This window comes from Larimichthys crocea, chromosome III, assembly GCF_000972845.2.
Source record: "Larimichthys crocea isolate SSNF chromosome III, L_crocea_2.0, whole genome shotgun sequence".
Classification (NCBI taxonomy): Eukaryota; Metazoa; Chordata; class Actinopteri; family Sciaenidae; genus Larimichthys; species Larimichthys crocea.
In genome coordinates, this window is record NC_040013.1 from 34382997 (window position 1) to 34406758 (window position 23762).

General features: G+C 37.8%; 3 protein-coding genes across 4 annotated transcripts; 1 reads left to right on the plus strand and 2 right to left on the minus strand.

The window, feature by feature from the left end:
- Positions 1–135: 135 nt before the first annotated feature.
- On the plus strand, positions 136–8788 carry prlrb (prolactin receptor b). The gene is made up of 9 exons (XM_010730886.3): positions 136–259; positions 1810–1898; positions 2737–2869; positions 3711–3880; positions 5835–6001; positions 6901–7042; positions 7143–7239; positions 7346–7415; positions 7513–8788. Exons 2-9 carry the CDS (start codon positions 1838–1840, stop codon positions 8293–8295), a joined length of 1623 nt encoding a protein of 540 aa, XP_010729188.3. The 5' UTR covers positions 136–259; positions 1810–1837; the 3' UTR covers positions 8296–8788.
- A 1781-nt stretch (positions 8789–10569) lies between these two features.
- LOC104918988 (selenocysteine insertion sequence-binding protein 2) lies at positions 10570–17359 on the minus strand. 2 transcript variants are annotated; one of them, XM_010730885.3, is made up of 18 exons: positions 17154–17359; positions 16612–16754; positions 16334–16487; positions 16150–16225; positions 15789–16006; positions 15617–15701; positions 15415–15509; positions 15179–15319; positions 14971–15060; positions 14716–14817; positions 14477–14609; positions 14193–14359; positions 13955–14090; positions 13655–13832; positions 13323–13543; positions 12800–12954; positions 12521–12716; positions 10570–12385 (listed from the first exon to the last, which is right to left on the minus strand). In XM_010730885.3, exons 1-18 carry the CDS (start codon positions 17160–17162, stop codon positions 12261–12263), a joined length of 2424 nt encoding a protein of 807 aa, XP_010729187.2. In that variant the 5' UTR covers positions 17163–17359; the 3' UTR covers positions 10570–12260. The 2 variants fall into 2 exon arrangements, with proteins under 2 accessions (XP_010729187.2, XP_019111239.1); XM_019255694.2 differs by having other exon boundaries at positions 17103–17359.
- Positions 17360–18482: 1123 nt separating this feature from the next.
- LOC104918987 (major facilitator superfamily domain-containing protein 10) lies at positions 18483–23288 on the minus strand. Its single transcript, XM_019255674.2, has 13 exons — positions 23143–23288; positions 22044–22222; positions 21379–21475; positions 21180–21283; positions 20793–20951; positions 20398–20589; positions 20101–20203; positions 19887–19998; positions 19690–19798; positions 19501–19591; positions 19342–19389; positions 19162–19251; positions 18483–19025 (listed from the first exon to the last, which is right to left on the minus strand). The coding sequence occupies exons 2-13, from the start codon at positions 22194–22196 to the stop codon at positions 18922–18924; spliced, it is 1362 nt and encodes a 453-aa protein (XP_019111219.1). The 5' UTR covers positions 22197–22222; positions 23143–23288; the 3' UTR covers positions 18483–18921.
- Positions 23289–23762: the final 474 nt, after the last annotated feature.

Here is a 23762-nt window from a genome sequence, read left to right on the forward strand (position 1 = left end):
GTGACATCTCACTGAGGCTGCACTCTCTGATTACACCGAGGTGGGCAGGTTGTGTGGACAACAAACCCCTCCCCTTCGTGACGCAAACAGCTCTGTTCCTCATACATCCCACCTGACGTGACAGACCCACTAGTTGCCAGGTGTGAGAAGGACGTCCGCACTAATGTCATAAGAGAAGAGGACTACTTTCCCGTATGTGGTTATGATCAGCAGTTAAATGTAGTCTACAGAGTACCTCGACACCGAGTTGATGAGTGAGGTGAGTTATACTACCTTTGATTACCTTATAACAACAGTTGCTGTTAAAAGAGGTGCAAAGCCGTACTGTAACCTAATTTTGCATGGGGGTGTGATTTTAGTGCAGTGTTTTTGTATTATTGTTTAACATAACAGCCCAAAAAAAATAAAATAAAAATAAATCCATGAGATCAGTTGCTTTTATGGTGATCAATGAATTAAGAGTGACTGATTTATACCAGCTTATAGAAAGTGTATATCTCAAAGATATGTTCTGTACTCATCCAAGATATATTCCAGTAACTTATTAAAAGGTACAACATAGAACATATATATATATATATATATTATCTCTATATATACTATTCTATATCTATCTATCTATATATATATTATATATATAATATGTATATGTATCTTAGATATAGATATAGATATAAGATATATATCTATATATATCTATATATAGCTCTGATATATTATATATATAGACTATATAACACAGACTATATATATAAAGTACACATATTACGATAAATAAAAAAATCATCTGCATGATGATAGTACAAATTTAAAAAAGTATTATTCTAGACACACTGAGGGTAAAAGCTGAATGTTCAGCATTCAGTAACAGGTATTATTTTTGATTTTTGGTTTGGTTGTACATACGGTTGATAATAGTCTAGATTCCATCTTGCTCAAGTGTTCCTGTTAAAACATGTCGGAGCTGGTATGGCAGCATGAAACTAAGCTTGTCACTGTGGTTACTGTACAAAAGAAGCAGGTGAAAAGGTGTGACCCCTTAGTGGCATTCTGTAAATTACCGTCTGGCAGCCATTCCCACAGCTCTTCAGGTGATTTAACTGCATAATACATTTCACTGTTCTTACATACAGAGAAAAGCATAAATCTTCCAAGTACTCAGTTTGAGCCAATTAACCATCCTCCTGAATGTCAAACGAATCCAAAGTGTGAGGTCAAGAAAGAGTCACCTCGCTGAGTGTGTTATTACTTCTGACGAGGCATATTTATGCATTTAGTTTTCTAATGTATGCCTGTGTTGTGGAATGGAATAAGTAAGTATAGAACAAGTATAAAGTCCATTTGGGTTGTTTGACAGAGCAACATTCATGTGTCAGATGAGTTGAAAACAACATGCAATAAAAGAATCAGTATTTATGACTCAGTGCCAGGTGAAGCATGTTCCTCTCCACAGCTGGTTTAAAGACTTTTTCAAACCAGCCGCTCCATTCCTATTCCTCACCTTAATTTATGATCACTCACATAATTCCTAAGTAACGCTGATGAAAACTGGTGAAAGGGTCACATGTTGCTATAAATCACATTATAACTTGTATATTAATCCTCTCGTCTCTAATAGTATATCATGTTTTATCAGCATGTGAAGAACGCAGATGTGTGTATGTATTGGCTACAACATAGACAAACAATTATTGGTCGTGCACATTGTTTTCCCTTCATGTCTCCTTGTTTTAGGTAAATACAAGACACAAAGCCAAACCACGGGACTATATCACCTCATTAAACTTGTGACGTCACTTCCTTTTTCAGGGGACTTAGCGTGACCATTTGTGCCAGGATGAGGAGAGATCTTGGGTTGGTACTGCTCTTGCTGTTGTCTGCAGCTGTAGAGTCCAACAGTAAGTTGAAAGACTTCAAATGTATTATCTTTGGCACATAACCATTGGAATAGTGGACGTTATATGCAGGTATACCTACTTATATTTCAGTCAGAATTGGGTATATACCCACCTCTAAATCCCCTCTGATGTGTATCATTCAGTAATGTTCTGCCAGCTGATTTTTAGGATGGAGAAAGCATGACATAGATATCCAAATTTCAGGAGTCTATCAAGTAATACATCAAGCAAAATGCATAATTATGTACTTGTCTCACCTGTCTGGGGGTCAGTATTTATTGCAAAATATGCGCCTCTTCTGTGGCTAATATTAGTTTCATAACGGTTCTTAGTCCCTGAAGTCAAGCAACAGAAGTTAAGTGACAATACTGGTTTATTTTTTGGATGAAATACATGTGACATGTGTAGTTTCTGGATGGGCTGGGGGGATAAATTAAGAGTACACTCCTGTCTCCAGGCTGTGGTTTGTGTACGTTTGGAGATAAAACATTGAACAGCAACATCTGTTTCCAGATGCTCGATAATCTGGATTATACTGGATAATCCCAAAACCTCACTGTGAACAATGTTAATTGGAACTATTTTCTCTGGAAGAAATAAATCTTTCTTCTGTCCCTTTCAAAGATTTCTATGTAAATGTGATGCAAATACCTTTACATATTGGTCCCATGTCCAGACCTAGATATTAACATAAAGTCTACAACAGAATGGCTACATCTGCATGGGTACTAAACATTAAACAGTCTAACTGCGTCAGTGTTTGTTTTTGTTTTTTTAATTGCATTAATGTTAAACTAGATATTAGGAGCTGAAGCTTGTTTGTCACATGTGTTGCCAGGCATGTCTCCACCAGGGAAACCTGTCCTAGTTGGCTGCAGGTCTCCTGAGAAAGAGACATTTACCTGCTGGTGGGAGCCGGGCTCTGACGGAGGACTGCCAACTATGCATCGCCTCTATTACGAGACAGAAAGGTCGGTTGTTTTTAAATTTAATTTTCATTACTGCATTAAAATTTTCTTAATTCAACAAGTCACAGCCAGAGATACAAGGAAATTGAGGAGAGGGAGTGGAATGACAACAACAAAGGTCCTCAGCTGGAATCAGAGTAGCATTTAAATCACTGGCAGTTTTAACCACCAGTCCAACAGATTTCCCATTAAAGTTCAGATAGGTTTGTCAACCACACTGAGAGCTAGTGAAAGTGAAGCTGTTGTTGTCAGTATAGGGTTGTAGACAGGCAAGTGGAAAACTACTAGCCCCCGTCTTCACATACTTGTGTTCAGCCACCTGAACACAAATTTCTGTTGCTGTGCAAGTAAACCTACAGACTTCAAACATGTGTGACCCTCACTTGCCCTGGCTTGAGGGAAAAACGCCAATGCTGATAGTTTAAGATAAAAATGTCAGTTTGTCCACTACGTTGGTCCAGACTGAAATATCTCTAAAACTACAGATAGATTTCCATAAGTTTGTCAAGGTGCCCAGAGGATAAATCCTAATAATAATTATTAATATCATAATTTAATAATTATTATTATTTTAATAATGTGACATTTACTTACTACATGCATATTGTAGGTCCATTAAACTTCAGAAAATCTGATTATCTGTAGGTTTTTAGATGATGACATTTGGGACCATGCTGTTCAGTGAGGAACAATGCACACCTGAGATATATTGTATTGTCAACTAAGCCCTGTACTTGTTTATTAAGTGCAAACATTTTCAGTTTAAGTTTTACAACAATGACCTTGTTGTAAATGTGTGTAAATAGAATGCTGTCAGTAAAGGTCTAGTTTTGTCTCTTTGCAGATTAGAGGGAGTATTCGAGTGTCCAGACTATCTGTCAGCAGGAAGGAACTCCTGTTTCTTTGACAAGAACCATACCGCCATTTGGGTCTATTACTACCTGACAGTGGTGGCCTCTAATGCCCTTGGGAATGCCACTTCAGACCCCTTTAAGATAGATGTGGTGGAAATTGGTAAGTTGTTACTCTCAAAGAAAGATGAATGACTCAGGAGAAAGATACTAACACCATAAACTCTAAAACAACGTAAAAATAAAGATAGAAACATCAACACAATCAGTATATAACTGTATTTTCATGAAAATTATAATATTTTTTGTTATCTTAGAATGAGCCTTTTATATCTTCAGGCATAGCAGGTCCTCTTCTACAGAGTCCGCTATGTTCCTACCATAGCCCAGAATGGACAAACTAAACACTTGCTCTGGATAGGGCCTTTAGCATTTTTCATGCAGCCATCACTGTTTCTTCGTTACGCTAGGTAATGCACCTCTGAGCAACTTCACTCAGAATGAGTGAAACCCCGCTTCGAATGCTGTCTTAAACACAAACTCTCCCCAGGTGCTCTGAACTCACTCTCCAGGCAGCACAGCTAACTGAGCTAACAGCAGCTACATTTAGTAGCAGTTTATTTTTCCTGTCCATCAAGAAACCCTGTAAATCATCAGAACTAGAGACCGAGCAGCTAGAGGACATCAGAGGGAAAACCTCTGAAGAAGTCTCACCAAAACTATGTGTTCGATAGAGGTGCGTGACTTAGTGCCATAAAGCAATGAGCACTTGTGGTGACCCGCAACCAAAAGTTTGTGATAATGAGTACAGGAAGCTCCATTTAATCTATTATCGGTCGATCTAGCAAAAAAATTTTGAAACTGTTTTTTCAAGGTAGAAAAGTCACATAATGGAGCTTAAAGTTTTGTTTGTTTTCTGGGTTATGACAAATATGTACAGTATAATTCCTGTGGGTTAGACTTTGTACTGACATACTTATTGTTCATTGTCTATAAAAACTAGTAACTACCCTTGAACTTTTTTGAAGTATTATTGTTTTACAACACTGAACCACAGTGGCTATAATGAGTATCTTTAAACTGAACTGAAATGTTACTTTAAATAACTACAAATCACCTCAAATGACATTTATAATCAAGAATAGCGCAATATGTTTAGCTCAACTTAACTGTTTGTGTCAGACTAGCGGTGATACACTTTGAACTATTGACAACTACTAAATCTGTGTGTACATTAGTGGAGAAGTTACCACAGCAGCCAATTATCTTTTGGTTGTGTAATGTTCTTGGGCTTTGCAAGGAATGGAAAAGTACTGAGTGACAAGCACGGTGCACAAACGAAAACCTGAATGGAATGAGGCGGAACTGGTTTATGCCGGTGTAAAACATGTGCACAGTCTCAGATCATATTTCAGATCTTTTGTTTGGTTATACGTACAGTTGTGTATGTGATCTGCACATGCTATACTTTTGGAGCAGAGAAAATAACTCTTATATAATAACTTTTCTATGTTTTTTTTTTCTACAAACACTCTAAAGAAACGTTGATGTCTAAGGGCTCACTTCACAAGCCATGTGTGAGACTCAAAAATGTCAGTTACTGCATTTGTCCTTGGCTGCTGTGAATCCTCTTTTTCAGCTCTGGGATATTAGTCATCTGTCCACCACTTTAGTCCAAACTAAACTATCTCAGCAACTATTGAATGGATTGACATTCAATTGTCAATTGTTAATTGTCATTAATGACCCCACAGATATAAATCCTGATGACCTAGTGAGCCCTGCCCTTTTCTCTAGCACCACAGGTTTTCTCTTGTCCACTGAAATATGTCACGCACATATTAGATGTATTGCTCTGAAATTTAGGACAGATATTTGTTTCCCTCTCACAAGGAACTAGTAACAACTTTAGTGATAATCAGCCATCATCAGGTCATCTGTCTAATACTGGTTCATGACCAAATACCTGTACAATTAATGACTTTCCTTTAAGTATCAGCAATACTTTACTACTATGTTATTACTACTGCTTTAAATACTCAGTAGTGTTTACTGAAAAGAACAGCCTCATAGAAGCACTAGTGTGGGTTTATGTTCTTGTTGTCTGTGCTCGACAGTGAAGCCCAATCCTCCTGAAAATGTAACGCTGCTGTTGGAGGGGAAAGAGGACAGTTCATATCTTCATGTCAGTTGGGAGCGCCCCTATAACACAGACACCAAGTCTGGCTGGGTTACCATTAAATATCAACTGAGAGTCAAACAAGAAAACAGCAACCAGTGGAAGGTGAGTTTTAAATGCTAAAAATTCCTAAAAACAATGAAATTATTTGCACAGTATCCTCCACAGTGAGGTCGACTGGTATTACAGTTTTGTTTTTACCCTTTTTGGTTCCCAGAACAAAGGTTTTCTTCTCATTGGCTGACTGATACACTCCTCTGAAAGTTACAATCTGTGATCTGTAGATAAATAAAATGGCTGCCTCACTATCAAAATGTAAAACCCTAGACCCTAGACAATCATTAAATCTATGTTATGTTGTTGTTTTCTAATTCGGTTACAGGTTTCTTTTAGAGCTGAAACAATCATCAAAAGTGATGAATTGAGATTCAGCAACACACACAAAAAAATTTAACTCGTTAAAAGTAGCGAGTTATTTATGGCTAAAATATGGGCGATAAATGCATCTGCAGCTGGGAGACATCCGAACAGGAAGCCATTAAACTACCTTGAAGGCAGGCTGTTCAACTTGTCATCTAGCCAATAGAGGGCAATAAAGCAGCTGCCTCCAGGGCTTTTAACACAAAAGCCAACAGCTTCCATACTTCACACTAACAATACACAGTACGTCATACACAGCTATGTAGGTTAACACACGGTCAGTGATACAATAAAATATGGTGGGTGAGAAAAATAGGTAATCTTAACAGTGAGGAGTCATAAAGATAAAAGAAAAAAAAGAAAAGACAAAACAACAAGATAACACTATGAATGGAAAAAAATGGGGATAAATCTAACATATATGCAGATAAGAAGATGAAGTGACAAGTGTATACAGATGTATTTCACAGGCAGATCAGTTCCCGTACCATACCGTACCTTAATGGTGCACCTTCCTCAGTCCTCTCAGGAAATAGAGCTGCTGGGGAGCTTTCTTGACCACTGATTTCTTTCTGTTTCTCTAGGAGTACATGTCAGGTACACAAAAACATTTCAACCTGTACAGCATCAGTCCTGGTGTGATGTATATGGTTAAGGTGCGCTGTAGGCTAGACCACGGCTTTTGGAGTGAGTGGACCAACACTACATATGTGAAGGTCCCTAACTGTAAGTCTCAGAAGCTCATTGCTTCATCTTTGGCTTTACTACATGGGGCAATTTTTACAAGCACTTACAATCATTGAATTTTTTTTTCTTTTTAATTTAGATCTTCAAAATGAGAGACCGTTTTGGATATTGGTTTCCACCCTCTCTACAATTCCATTTATAGCAGCAGCGTGCGTTTTGGTCATGAAGAGGAAATAGTATGTATCGTCTTTTAAAGAAATATATATATATATAAAACTTATTTTGTAAAGTCGGGATAATAAGCATCATTTGACTCATGATTCATTTTTTTTTGTTGCCCAGTGTGAAGCAGTATGTTCTCCCCCCAGTTCCTGGTCCAAAGATTAGAGGAGTAGATTTTCAACTTCTCAAGGTAATACTGCATCTGCACTATATTTACAATATATCCCGAACGTTTCTTTGGATGTGAGGTACTAATGTACTAAATTAACTTCAACTCATCCTTTCAGAGTGGGCGATCTGAGGACGTCATCAGTGCCTTTATCATCAACCAGAACTTTTCTCTTACGATGGGCTCTAAGGACCAGATAGAGGAGTACTTAATTGTGACCGAAAATGAAAATGGGATAGCAGATCCATCCAATTCTCAAAAAAGGAAGAAAAGCTTGATTATTCCTGGTTTCTGCTTAGACTCGGAAACCCAGTGTAAGGGTTCAACCCCCATCCTAAATGACTGTGAGAAGTCTGGGGAAACAAATCAGGAAATAGATAATTATGTAAAGAGCAACAAGTCTTTATCTATCATGACACCATCCCAGCTGCCTGCTCAGGAACAGCAATGTAACTTTGTTAACACAGAAGCAACAGGACAGCAAACATTGAATTATGATAACACCATCCAACCCTTCGCAAACAGCTCTTATGTGGATATTCAGAGACATATGGAAAACATCCAGGAGGTGGATGTGAAACAGGTGGACTACCGCAGAGTGAAAGAGGTGAATGGTGACAATATTCTTATCCTCCCACTCAACAGCTCTGGCTGCATCGATGTTCAGAGACCAAAGGACAACATATCAGAGGACTACAGCAAGGTGAAAGTGGTGGACAGTGACAATATGGTCTTCCTGCAGAAAGAAAAAGTGTCAGTTGACACTTCCTGTAGAGAGAAGGGTATCCATTACACCAATTTTGCTCTTCAAAAGCCAATAAATACTAGTAAAGTGGAAGTGTGCACAGAAGTCATCAATAGTGAATATGTCGATACTTTCTCTGCACCACCTTTAATATAGTTTTTGTTTGTTTTATATGCAATGTCCAAATCTAAAAGTTCCCAGTGATTTATTGCTTAGAGTTAGAAAAAGGTTAAATATCTACTATCTAATATACGTTTTTCTTATATTTGTCATTATTTTGTGATTATTCTGGGTATAAACATTCATGGTTGCCAGAGGATGAATCATACAGACTTCTGTGATCCGTTGAACTTTACTCCAGCACGACCATGAGGTTGATGTTTTTATTGAAATATCTTGACATCTGTTGGATTGCTGCTGTGAAATTTGCAACATATAAATTATAATGACAGACAATGATTGTACTACTTGTATGTTAAAACTGCTTAACATGTCCCTGATGGACTGGCACACAGTTTTGTCCTAACATTCATGGTTCCTAGGTGATGTATCCTACCTACTTACTAATTTTTCTTTTAGCACAATGTGCAGGCTGCCTTTTATGGTTTCAAGTGGAATGTCTCAATAAATATGACATGGATAATGATGACATTTGATACAGATATTCAGAATATAAATAGAATAGAATAGAAAGCTTTTATTGTCATTGTACAACAGACATACTGTAAGCACAACGAAATTACAGGGGGCTTCAATGATGCTGGTCCTAATATAGGTAATAGCATAGTATGGAAGAGGAACTGACTTTTCCTCTTGCACCAGCATGAGATCGACATTTTTAGTGAGTGAAATGTCTTGAAAACTACTACATGTATTGTTGTATTGCTACATTTAAGATCTCTACAGAATATACTTGGTGATCTTGATTTTCCATTTAGCAACGTCATGCCAAAGTTTCAATTTGTCCATTACTTAACAAATACCTGCAAAACTGATTCTCATCAGCCTCAGCTATACTTTGGTTAAAGTACTTGTGCAAATGTTTGCATTGTAACAAGCTGAACTTAGATGAACATAGTAAACATCTTATCTCATCATACGTATATAAACATTAACATCTCTATGGCACAGACGAATATGCTAAACAGGTTTTGACTAGACAGAAAGTCAGGTCATTACATCTATTTGTTTGTCTTTTCGTGGGTTTTGTTGAAAGAAAAAAAATATATATACTGTATATATCATCAGACTCTTAATTTAAAGAGTTAAGAGTTTTGCTTCTAGTTAAAGTAAATTTAAAAAAGAAAAGAAAGAAAGAGAGTGCTCTGCCCTACATCATCACACAACAACAGAATATGCAGAGAAAGTTTAAGAAACACATCTGGTTATACTTAGTTATAAGATTGTGCTGTCATTTGATCTAGTAAAACTTAAACTAAATATAAAAAAGCTGCACATAAACATGTTAGTAGTCCAATTAACTAAACAATTTTATTTTGTAAGATACTGTATACTTACAAACTGATTTTAAGAAAATGTTCCTTTTGACATATTAATTGGACATAGTGACTTTTATTTCAAAATGTTATAACCTTTGTTTTATTTAAAATTACAAATAAAAATTATTGTAGTGTTACTTGGACACAGGACTTTATTTAGGCATGAAACATTTCTCATGTAGAGTCTACAAAGGTGACCGTGTATATCGCATTATACAAGGTATTATCTTTTTATATGTATTCAACAAGGGTAAAAGCCCATTTAAAAGTGTTAACGTGTGTGACATCTCATGATTTAGTTTTTTGTTCAGCTAAAGGACAAAAGCTTGAACACTAAACAAGAGTGATGAATACGTTTTTTATGAAACATGGTTTTAAAAGTTAGATGGAAGAAGTGCTTGAGTAAATTTAAGGTTTCAGATATCCCTACAATATTTTGGAAGATTTTGGAAGATAACTGACCTGTGATCAGGTCAGTTATTTACTATAATAGGTAATGACAAAGGTGAACAATTTAAAATAACAAATATTAAAATCTTGTTATTTTCTAATTTATATTTGTCTAAACAAATCTCGGGTTAGGTCTTAGATTTGTGGTTCTGAAGAGCCTCTCCGTCAATGATTTTGGGATGCCTCAGGGAAATGTACTTCGTCTACTACTCTTTCTCTTGTTTATTAATGACTCACACTCACTTCAAGATCACATTTGTCATATTTATGCAAACAACAATTTACATTGATAAATTGCTAGAAGAAACAATAATCAACTCCAAACATTTCCTCTGAATTTAATTTCCTATTTACCATGTGACATCTCAAACAGTCAACCTGTCAATTCAATTTAAAAAAGTATTGTATGTATCTTCATTTAATTTATCTATACTCCATTTTACATACAGAGTTTATATTCAAGGATTTACAAAACAAATAATCAAAAAATCAAAAACATTAGGCCTTTCATCAGGCAGTTTTAAATTCCTATTGTTTCACAGTTTGGTCTCTCCCTACCACATAATTAAGTGAACTGCTTTTTAGTCAAGCTTTTAAAGGATCTTCAATTTAATAAAATATCTTGGGAATACACTCATTCGCTTTGTGGTGGAAAATTAAATGAGAGAATCAATATCCATCACATTTATGCGCAGTAAAAGTAAGGCTTAGCAAAAAAAATAGAAAGCTGCTATTGCCTTATATTTAACACCAAAATGAGAGTAGTGTCGTCTTCTCATCTAACTCACCACCAGAGAGCAAATAAACATATTTCCCAAACAAAATATTTTGCTAAGAGATCAATACGCAGCTTAGACTTTTACATGAACCCAATCCCATACCAACTACTACTACTAACATTTAGACTCACTGAGAATCTTTTTATGCACTTAACCAAAGACTTGAAACATACCACATCTGACATTACACCACATTTCTACAACAGAAATGTCTGTTTTGTCATTTATGGCTTCTTTCAATATCCGAATGCCCCCTAAACACTCACTGAACAACTTTTTAGCAGCTGGTAATGTTTCCTAACATTATTTTGCTGTTTTTTCCTGTTACAATAAAATCAAATGCTACCATTTACACCTAATCACAGGTAGTACTACATTAGTGTACTTTGGTAGTCTGACACAAATAACAAATAACACAGGGTCTACCATGTAGTGCAATTAGGATTAAGAAAAAAAAGTTCTGACTTGTCATGCAAAAATTATTTCATCTCTTACGCAAAGTAAGAGCATAGCTTATTTTCTAGCTCTAAACTGAACCTAGGTTTGTCATGGTGGCACAGGGGTTAAAGACTGTGGGTTCAAATTAAGGTCAAGATGATTCTCAGCTTGTGAAATTATGTTAAGAAATAATTCAAAAGTCTGGTTGTGTATCACCCTTTGAAAACCTGTGAAACAATTATTTCACAATCTTAGTGCCACTTGTTTGCACCCATATAAGACACTAATCATGTAACTGCAATGCGCGTAGTTTGATTTTGGCTGGGGTGCTTTCTCTCCTTTCTACTCCTCCCTTCATTTCTCTAATGTTCCAATTATCTAAAGGCAAAAATGATAAAAATATGTTTGAAACTGAACCTAACCGAGAAGAGAAAAACACTAATGAGCCATAATAGCTCCAAGTCAAAAACAATGCCAAAACATCACTGATAAGTTCTCAGTACTGTATGACTGGTTGATATTCCACACACAGTCAGTATTTAAACCCCTACACATCCTCTAAGCATGTTCACAGACATTTTCATTCATATTCATATTGTGGGATCTCTTCAAGTGACTGGTTTGGTCCTAGTGAGTGTTTAACGTCTCTTTATAATCCACACACACACACTCTTAAAAATACACTGCTTTGCAACATTATCTTCAGCTCAAGCACAAAAATATGATTTTAGCATTTCACAAAGCAGAGAAAGAAATTATTGATTCATTGCAAATATTAGCAACACGATTAATTTCCTGACAAAGCTCCAGGTTGACAACCTCAAGCAGCAGAGCACCTTGCATTGCTCCTCCTCTGCATGTGGGATTAAGTCCATCCTAGTTTCTTCTAGAATGGACTTACGATCAGTACGAGCAGGTTTCATTTTTCTTTTAGGCACAGAAGGCTTTTCCACTGTCAACTCTTCTCATCTTCAGTGTTTTCAGTACAGTCACTTTCCAAGCACATGAGGCTCAGCTGCTCCTCAAAGTTCAGAAATTTGTGGTTGCATTCCTTGTCCAACATTTTCTTCCAAATTTTTACTAGAAGAAGAATTACAAAAAGATAATTATTACATTTTATTACAAAATATTTTTATCGTATCATCTAATTTAACTGCATCTCATCCCTAAATTGGTCACAGGATCACAGCTTTCACAGTCAGGACAGTAACTTACTGTACTCTGGTTCCTCCGCCGGTGTGGTGTCAGGACAACGCTCAGCCTCCTCAGCCAGACTGCTGATCTGCAACTCTTCCTCAGTGTTCGCCACCTGCTCCACCTCTGCCTGACCTGTCTGCTCCAGGCTGGACACCATCACCTCATAAGCTGTCCTGGCCTCAGACGACAACTCGATCATTTTATGATAGTAGTCCTGTGGGTAACAAAGATGTTTTCAGCTTGTATAAAATACTTATTATACATACTAGTATGTACTGTTGCTAATGTAAACCTGACCTGTGCACCATCGTAGTTGAAGATGCCCACCAGGCTCACAGGCACTGCCTTGTTGACGCAGCGACCCAAAGCTTTCCTGGAGAGAGCAAAAACGAATGGCACCCCCTGTTCACGACAAGTGTCGATGATGGTGTAGAGAGCCTCATCCAGGCCTCCTGTGAAAGGTAAAGTTTTTCTGTGAATGTCAGGATCACAGTTTTAAGTACTCTAAGTTTTTAAGTGGCCTGAACCTTGATGTCCTGAGGTAGAAAGAAAAAAAATAAGTGTGACACCAAGTTAGAATAAGTTACATTTAGCTGGATAAATCTAAAACAAATAAATCTGAAAATACAACTTTAACTATTGTCTATTGGGATCTTTACAAAAACAGCCTACAAATGTCAGAGTGGACACACATCATGTGCATAAGTAGGAGGCGTTTTCATTTACTATTTCACAGGTGTCAAATCAGGATTTTCTGTCATACATATTGTTCCCAATTAAGAGAAATTCAAAGTCTCCTGAAGTCACAGAGAGACAGTACCTTTGGACTGGATGCGTTCACAGTTGGGTGAGATGACGACACACTTGACCTTCCTGAGTTTGAGGTGTTTCAGGACCTCTCTGAGTCCCATCACGATCCGTCTCTTCATGCGGGCTTTCATGGGGTCCTTCTGGTACAGACGGTCCTGGAAACGAACCAGCTCCTTTAGCAGAGACGTTACACACTCATCCACGTCTTTGCTCAGCATCTGGCTGCAATAGCTGCATACATACATTTCAAATGAAGACAAATGTAAGAAAGAAAAACAACAGACAACCCAAAAGGAATACGAGTTGTGATACGGTGAATCATGTTTTCTTTTAAAGTCTTACTCTCTGAACTTTCTGCTGTGGATTTTGGGTCGACTGGCTGGGCAGGTTACAGGTGAAGAGGTTTGTTGGTCTGCTGTCTCGTCTTTGTCAGTTTCTTCGTCAACCTCTTTCACCATCTGATTTGTGACATTAATCTCTGACTGATCATCAAGTTCCTCTGTAAGACTCCCAGCGTCATCTTGGCACAAAACACAGATCAAATATTAGCTAGAACGAACATGATTTTCTTAATCTACTTCCAGCTGTGATAACTTGCAGTAGAAAGCTACTGAATTATATTGTTTCACGAGCTTGTCTCACCTGTAGCATTTGTGTCACACTGCTCTTGCTCTTCTTCTGCAGCATCATTGGCGGTTTCACACTCATTTTCAGGCAGCAGTCCTCTCTCCTCCAGCAAACGTCTTTGTTTCCTCTCCTCCCTTTCTTTCAAAATGACCTGAGAATCATAAACAAACATCATGGCTGTACCAACGCTGAAATACATTCTTACAAATTGCAGTGCATCTATGTAAAGTCCAGAGCAAGTGAGTGGGCTTACCTTCTTGAGAGGAGTGGGTTTCTTGGCTTTGGGCACCTCTCTCTGTTTCCCTTTTTTCACCAAAGGGCTGGTAGAGTCCAAGGGGTTGTGAGCAATTTTAGCCTGCTGCCAATGAAGCTTCTTTTGGACTAATGGTTGCTTCTGGACAACAGGTAGTCCTCCACCAACTACAAAGAAATCATTTTAAAAGAAATGTATTATTCTTTCTTTTATTGCAGATTTTTAAGTCAGTGTAATGAGTCTTCAAGATACTTCACCAAAGAAACTAATAACTCATAACCGACCTGAGAGAATGACTGGCTTGGTATCCTGTTTGTCTTTTTGAAACTGTTGCTTCTTTTCTAGGGCCGCCAACATGTTTCCAATGTCCAGCTGAACAGGAACTTTGCTCTTCTTCCCAGACACCTTTTCAGCTTTCTAGGAAGAACAAGAGACCAAGAACAAAGGGACAAACCCGGCGTAATCTATTCTGTTTTCTGAAGGATAATGTCATCTACTTGATTTAAAATTCAAAGATACAAACCTGTCCTTTTTTAGTCAGTTCTGTGGGCTGAGTTTTTGCTGCAGGTGATTTTTCTTTGGTTTGGTCAGCAGACTGATGCTGAACACTTTCCTTTTGGTTTTCCTGAAAATCATACACCGTCTAATTTTAATGACACAAGTTGAAGTGATTTTTATTTGCCACCCTTGTAGTATACATTTTAGCAAGTTCTAAAGACTATGTATTCTAATTATTATGTGAAAGCATCTCTGATGAGAAATAACTGCTGTTATGTACCTCACTGCATAGTTTTGCTGCACTGCTGCTTGTTATCAATCTGTCAATCCCAGTCAAAGAAAGAGTCAAGCCTGGAAACTCCTCTTCATCCTGACAAAACAAAGAGACAAAAAAAAAGTATATATCTTTTTTTTAAATTATAAATTTAAGTTTTGGTTTTAAACTGAACTAAAAAGACACAGAAATAAAAGAGACAATTATTATTTACCTCAAATTTTGGAGGCTTCTGATAAATAACTGCTTCTTCTGACTCAGCTTCTGCATCTTCACCTTTAACCTTCTTCTTCTTTTTCTTCCGTTTTTTCTTCCCTGCTGCTCCATCTTCCTGCTGTGTAGCAACTTCCTCTGTCTGATAAGACGCAAAGTCGAGGGACAGAAAACAACTTTTAGCCACACAGAATTTCTGACTTTGATGCTTGAGTTTTCTTTTGGAGGGAATCTAACCTGCATGTGGTTGCCGCTGATTGTCTTCTCTTTAGGGACATGTTTCTTTGGAGGCTGAGAGGCAACATTAGCCCATGAAGTCACCACCATCTGATCTGTTCATAAAAATAAACGAATGAATGAATGTGATAATCAATATCTAAAGCATTACTGACACTGCTATATGGTCACCGAAAAGCTTACTACGTGGACTTTCACCTACCTGGTGAAGCAGCAGAGGATTCTGGCTTGTGGTTAGTGGCAACTTGTTTTGGGTCAGGGTGTGTTGGGGATGCTCTTCTGGCAGACTAAACAGTGGAAGTAAAACACGAGTGAAGCTTTCACCACAAACTGCACAATCAGATATCACACATCTGATGTTTCACTGAGCTCACCTTCCAGGAAAATGCTGACGCTTGCGTTAGGGGGCTCGTGGATGGAGGAGTTGGACCCCAGCACTCTCTCTGAACGAGAGGACAAGGGCCTGCTTTGCCCAGAGAAACACCAGCCAACTCTGGGAAGTCAGTCATCTTCACTTCAAACGGGGTCGAGTCTGTCTGTGCTGGTTTTGACTTCCCTGCAGAATTCGGGGCAGATCTGGCACCTCTAAAACCTGCAGCCCCAAAGTTGGTTAAAAATGATTAAAAGTGAGAGAAATTTGGTGTAAGTAGATATTGTTTTGTTCTGGAAAACGAAGGCTGAGGTGTCAGGGATAAATCAGAAAAAATATAACAATACCATGTGTGATATATCTACCTTTCCTCTGTGCATCCAGCGAGCTCTTTCCCATAACTCTGCTTTGAGCAGGAGAGTCATAGTTGCTTTTAGATGTCTGTGGAAAGGATGAAAGAAAAAAAAAGAAAAGGAAAATCACTTAAATATATGTCACGATGACATGTTTGACTTATAAAACATTTCTGGTACTCAAAATGAAATCAACCTTTGCTTGTGGATCCCGTGCGGTCCGGAAATCATTACCGGTCTCTCTGACAGGTCGACTGCTGCTGTAGCCATGACACCTTGATGCATTTCCACCTTTTGCTGCTGGCACGCCATTTGTATTTGATGGATTCTGCTTTGGGCTCATACCTGACCTGTTAAGTTAAGTCAATTCAACACAAGTCAGGAGCTTGACACTGCTGCCTTTAGGCCATTAGGTCAAATGATTTATTATTTTGATTAAGATCTGTGTGTCAAAGTGTGTAAATGTCCTCCTACCCTCTCAAACTCTGGTCAGACAGGTATGGATTAGGTAAGATAAAGGCTGGTGATGAGGCTGTGTGTGGCTCAGCAGACTCCTTCCTCTGTCTCCTCTGATGTTTGTAGTCCAAAGACTGGACAGCAGATGACAGCTTGCTCTCCTAGGGGGGGAAAGTAAAGATAGTCTGACCTTTGGCACATTACTGACTGCTGCTTTAAGTCGAGTCATGTTAAGTTACCTCCCTATCCACGTTTTAGACTCACAGATTAAATATGTTAAATTCAAACTTTAACAACAAGTGAAGTTACAGAGCTGTTAGCTCAAATTTATAGCTAGCATGGCTAATATTATATATCACAACTTTTTTTTAAGTAACCGGTCAAAACTTATTGTTTTTTAAACCTACACCCTGCTGCTGCTGCTGCTGGTGGTGGTGGTCAAAACAAATGATCACACACCTGTTTACAACAGCGAGCTAAAGTTTGCTAAAAATAAAAAGTTAGCTCACGTTTAGCTGCATGCATTAGCCTGAAATACACCCGCTACTTTCGTCAGATACCTTGTCCATTTTCAGGGGTTTTTTTTTGTTTGTTTTCCTACAGGCAGTCACATGTCCGCATGCTCACTCGGTCGTCCATGTGTTGTCTCTGTCTGTCTGCAGCTCGTATAATCCACAAACAGTGAGCCTGTCTACCAAGGCTGAGCAACCTGTTTGATAGCTTAGCATCAGCAGCTAGCAGTGAACCTGATTGAAACAGCTGATGTTTACAGTGTGTGGAGAGCTTACAGCGACATCCTCTGGTGACTTTATAAAAAGGTACAACAGTGACAAGAAATACAACATAAATGCGCTTCTGTTAGTTATTAATTCATTAATATGTCGCCATTCAAATATCCTTTATTTGAGTCAAACCTACAGCCAAAACTCCAACTCCTATCCCTTCACTTTTAGTACTTTTAGTACTCACCAAAGCTGTAAGATTTATTTATTTATAGATAGATAGATAGATAGATAGATAGATAGATAGATAGATAGATAGATAGATAGATAGATAGATAGATAGATAGATAGATATACTTTATTTATCCCAAACTGGGAAATTGCAGTGCACGATAGACAACAATTTAAGAATAAAAATATACAAAGAACAAACTATACATAATAAAATATCAAAATAGCAATAGTAAATAAAATATATTGCACAAAAGTATATACAGTAAATTAGCAAAATAAAGTGCAATATTATTTATATCATGCCACTTTACCTTTAGTACTCTTTTTTTTATCTGTACACTTGTCTGTTGTTTATTGTATAGTCTGAAGGACACTTCTGTCTGTTCGTTGTGTTTGCCCTTTTATTTTACTCTTATAGTGTATATTACAGTTTTTTTAGATAGATAGATAGATAGATAGATAGATAGATAGATAGATAGGGCTCAATATCAATCAATCATTATTACATGCACATTATTACATAAATGCGGTGACCCTGTCTTGTAGAGCATTTCTAACACCTTTATCTCTGTATTTTAGTCTATATTGTGCATCCTTGGTTAACATATTGTAAGTAAAGCAGCATTTTATTGTTGATGTTGACGGGTATACCCATTTGTATACTGTAAAGAGTAGATTCATCTATAGAAATGCTAATGTTTAAGGGACATCTTAATCTGTCATATACTGTACATGTTGCAGAGTAAAATGTATATAGAAATGAAACACTTATTTTAAATACATGTAGCCTACCTCAAGGTTTTACGTGAGGACAGTACTTAACTGTAGTTTGTACTTTTGATAACTTTCCACCTCTGAAATGAAGTTCATTGATTTTTTTTAATACAGTAAAATAAAATAATAAGTAAAAAAAAACTAATCCTCATAGACAGATGTTGACTTTCTTGTTTATTCTTTTATAATTACAAGAAAATAGAATATCCACATTTTTAAACTCAGCTAAAATAAAAAAGCGATTTTGTAAAATACAAACTCTGAGTGATAAAATACTGAATTATAAAAATGATATATATGTTCCACGAGCATAAATGTTATATGTAATCCAACCAAACTCAAACATTTCACAATTTTATGTCCACTCATTTCTCATTTGTACAATAACATCTCTCTGTTTAGGCATGTGCATCGTCTTATTGCATTATTTTGTTTCATGTATTAATACTTGCTGAACAGTGCAGAAAGTAAACATCTCCTTATTATTTTTGCTTATATCAGTACTAAGTCAGTGCTTGTTTTCTTGCATGATGTAAACATTTTAACATTCATCAAACTTATAAAACATCAAAATGTCTCTTCCAAGTCTTTGTGTCTCTCACTCCTCCTTTAGCCTCTGAGCAGTTCTCAGAAGAACCAGAGGTATAATGAAAGAGGCTGATGTGAGAAGAAAGCATATCTGAGCTCCAGCGATCCAGTAAACTGTGAAGAAAACACAAGAATAAGGAAGAATAAGGTACTTCAAATTATGCATTCAAATACTGTGCTGGCTAAGGCTTCATAAATTGTCAACACATTTCAGATTTTAGCAGCATTTGGTGGCATCAGTCTTTGTTACCTGAGGATGCCACCACTGGTCCCAGTGCTCGGGCCAGAGCGCCCAGACTACGCAAAATCCCCATGACCGTACCCTTCTGATTGGCAGAGCCTGAAGGAATATCCACAAAGTATGCACATTATAGTATAACATGAAAATGCTCTGTGAGTTTCAATAAATAAGCATGAAAAAGAGGTTCACCATGGTCAGAAACAAGCGTCGACAGGCATGGAACTACGATTGCAGCTGCTGTAAGAAAAAGAATGACAGGAAACATAAAGACAGAATCATTGCATTTGAATTTTGCACATTTCTGGATACGATAAAAGGTTCAACTTAACAGTTTAAACTTGAGCTCACCAAATGAGTATAACGCCAAGCCACTGTAAAGCATCAGTATGTTCCATGAGAGCCCGATGAGAATGAACGCTGGGATTAACGCTATGATTGCCTAAAAACAAACAACAGGGTTCAGGTGTGCAGAGGTGTGGTTGTGTGTTTTTAGCAGCATAAATGGTAAATCATTGCAACCTTTGTGTCAACACATACCATATGAACAGCTCTGATGTGGTGCCCGGGTTTGATTCTGCGAGCATAACCTCCCTGGATCAGAGCCATGATGACACCAATAAAGAAGAACATCTTTCCCTGCTGCATACTAGTGAGAGAAAAATGCTTGTAAAAAAAACAAACACACACACACAATGCTGCTGACAGAGTACACAGCTTTATCTTTGACTTCATACCTTGTAAATTGGAAGCGTTGGTGTGTCAGAAAACTCAATGTGAATTCCAGACCAGAGAACAGGAAGAGGTAGCAAAAATAAACCAGGCCCAGCACATGTAGTTTCTGCATTCCTGTAAAGACATGCCCAATTTCAGTCAACGTGCCAAAGTTCAATTATGGGTCATATGTGTGTCAGCTCCTGCCTCATAGAAGAATCCATGTGCAGTACGCACTTTTTTTTGAAGGTGGGTCTTTTGATTTGGTAACAGCTGTAAAATGGAACAAAGATAATGGGTTCAGAAGGTCCCTGGAGTCCCCAAACCCTGTTGAAGGATCCTAGGATGAAACAAGGACAATTATGTCAAATGTAATGTCTGTGTGAAGAAGCGCTGTGTTCCCAGCAAAGCTCCACACTTCAGTGTGAGTATCAACCGCAAACAAAACAAACAAAAAAAAGCCTTCTGTCCATTGACTAAAAGTGTGTGTGATTCAGTTTATCATTTGGGAGTGTAAATGTTTCTTTAGTCTACCTTGACATCCTTTTTGAGTGTCTCTGGCAGCATGAGCCAAATGAACACCAGATCAGCAACACTAAAGGCCAAGGCGAGCAGTGCTGGAGTCTGGTAGAAGATATTTCCTGTTGTTCTTGAGCTGATGGCAAAGTAGGCACCCATCAGAGGTCCAACGGTGAAACCCAAGGAGAAGGCAATGCCAATCATGGCCTGGTGATGATGAAGTTGAAGTTAGATATCAGGTGTGACTTAGGGTAATAAATAGCTAATCAGAAACATTATGTAATGATAGTCACAGTAATATATGAAGAAAAGAGAAAACAGTAAACTAGCTGAATCTGATCACAATAATCTATGCACAAAGATGGAGCATGCATTCGATCACATTATTACCAAAGAAAGTCTGTGCCTACCATTCCTCGGTTCCGTGCTTTCGGGCAAGGCAAGTCGGCCACGATGGCAGTGCAAAGGCTGACGTTGCCCTTACAAATGCCCCCAATTACTCGAAACAAAAGGAACATGCTAAAGCTCCGGGAAACGGCCCAGACTGCGTAGGAGGAGATCAGCCCTAACTGGAAAATAAGGCACCCAATTAGACCCGCATGAATCGGCACCGATGGCAAAGCTGCGTGGTTCCTTACACAAGTAAGAGTACAAACTGTGCAAAGTGAATGACTCTATGTTTGACAAACAATAATGATATTATAACACTGCTGCTCTTTTCTATATGACTTCCAATGTTAAAGAACACGGTTTATATAAGTCATAATCAAAGTGGTGTAATATGGTGTTTTACTCACTGTGGTAAGGATGAGTAAGGGTCTTCTGCCATGGCGGTCTGACAGAGCCCCCGTTAGAGGCGACGATAGAAACTGCAGCAGAGAAAACAGTGACCCGATCAGACCTGAAAGACAAATTGAGGAGCACACAAATGAATGTTGTTACAGTGTCACAAAAAAGTACAGCTCTGCATAAGCTATATAGAAGGTGATATAATACCTCCAAACAGGACAGCGTTGTATTTCTTTTCCAAAGGAATCCCCACGGCCTCCCTGAACCAGTCCACAACACTCTGAAGAGACTGATACACAACATCCTGTATGCAAGAAAAAAAACACCGGGAATACAACATCACACTTGGAAAATACAAACAAGTAAAGATGTCAATTCAGCATGAGTCAGCATGCAGACTCACACACAGAAACAGCCTGTGACTACTAATCTATTCAGCAACACAGAGTTGGTTATGTTTTTTTATGAAACAGATTCTTCGTACAAAACCCTCTTTGTTCAAAAGATGTGACAGACATCCAAATCTGCTGCACACTGTCACCCCATATTTTTTTCTTATTCTTTTTTGTACTGCAGCAGAATCAGTTTATTCTGTTGCAAACCATAAACACTGGTGAAACTGATGTACTCTTGCCAAGAGAATGTCTGATGCACACATTTTTTTCCAAACAGGTGTGGGGCATACAAACGCTAATTATATCTCTGATTTAGAGGCGACAATTAAATGTAATGAATGACATAGCAATGTAGTTTTTTTAAATTTTTTACCAGTGTTCTGTTCTGGTCCAGCTGATATATTTTATCACCTGTACGATTCCCATTTAAAGTACCCTGTGGATGTTATTTCTTGAAAAACTCAAAACAAAACTAACCCCCATTTGTGCATAATGGTCCAAAATTGAAGGCAGCAGAGGTAGAATCAGTGTAAATCCCAGCAGGTCCAGAAGCAGGATGATAAATACTATGTAGATGACCTTTGAAGAGAAGGAGTCGCCATCCTCTGCAGATTTGTTTACGGCAGACATTTCTCCGACTGAATACAGTGTCTCTTCTGTTCCAATTTGAAAGTAAAACACATACAGTCGTTAGAAGAGACCCTGACAGTACATTACATTTACAGTACAATAAACATGTGTTATAATCTCAAAGAACCGGAACAAGTAACCCATTGAGGAAGTGCCACACATTTTAATTTTACAGGTCTGCAATTTCCTTGAAAGTTTCCAGGAACGACAGAGAAAGAGAAAATTCACTAAATGTTCTATTTATCATCATTAGAAACTTTATTTTCCATATTTGTTGAATTGGAGACACTTTTTTTTTCTTTTCCTTTTTTTTTTTTTACATTTAAGCGTGTTTAAGGTTTGTAAGTTAAACTGGAATATCTTTAAAGTATCACAACCGAACACCTTTGTATGAATCTACAATTACATGTCTAGAAAACTGCGGGAAAAGCCTGCGAGTTAACAATGAGTTAAATTAGTAATCTGCACATTAATGGGTAGATCTTAGACATTAACAGAGTAAATAGTTTAGTTTCATGGGTGGCTCAGTTAGTCAGTGTGTAGTATTTATGATGTGAAAGTTACTGATATGGCAAGGTGTATTCCAGTAAAGGTCTTATCACAGTCTCCAGTGAATGTTTCTTACATTAAGTCATCTAAAAAGGCAGAAAAAAAAGAAAAAAACAGAAGGGTGCACCACAAGGAATGAGGAAACAACTGGAAAAATATTCTCAAGTTGATCTCAGCAACTCCACAACATATTTGACATGCAAATATTTGACTTTTCAAACTGTTACTCTTGCTCAAAAATAAAAAAGCACATCCTCTACAGGTTGTTGCTTCCGCACTGGATGATATCGATCCAGTGAGACTGACCACATCTCTTAATCCACATCACATCTTCTCCGGTACAACTATTACAGCCAACCCAGTGAAAACAAACCATCAAAACAGCCTGTGCACTTACACTTTATCCGCAGACTCGTCAAATCAGAGCAGGTCACACCGTGGACTGTTACCGACTACCTTCTCACTCTCTCATCAGCCCATTATTATTACTCCACACCAGGAAGCGGTGTCCTCTTACATTTGGATGACAAGAATGCGTCGTAACCCACGCACGCGGGCGAAAATGCTGCCTTCAAGTGCGTCTCGTAAGCTCGTATTTCCGCGTTGCGCAGGCGTTCAAGTATTTGTTGCCTACCCTCCATCAGTGAGCAAGTTGCTTCATGATTACTCATAGGAAACAAAACATCATATTATTATTTTTTTTTATTTCTAGAACTGCTCATATCTTTAAATGTATGTTCTGATCTGATAATTAAATATTTCCCTTGGATTTAATGTTAGTCCAACGTGTCCATTCTCCTGTGCATGCAACTCAGTGTTTATAGCCAGTGAGGTTAAGACCTATTAACTAACTAATCAACTAAATTATCTGTATTTGTACCGATACAAATACAGATAATTTAGTTGATTATCTGTATTTGTACCGGGAATGGGCGTGTCTTAAATCGGACTAACGGGAAGTTATTCATTTAAGATTTCAAATTTATCAGAAGGCCGACCCCGCCTCTCGCCTAATAG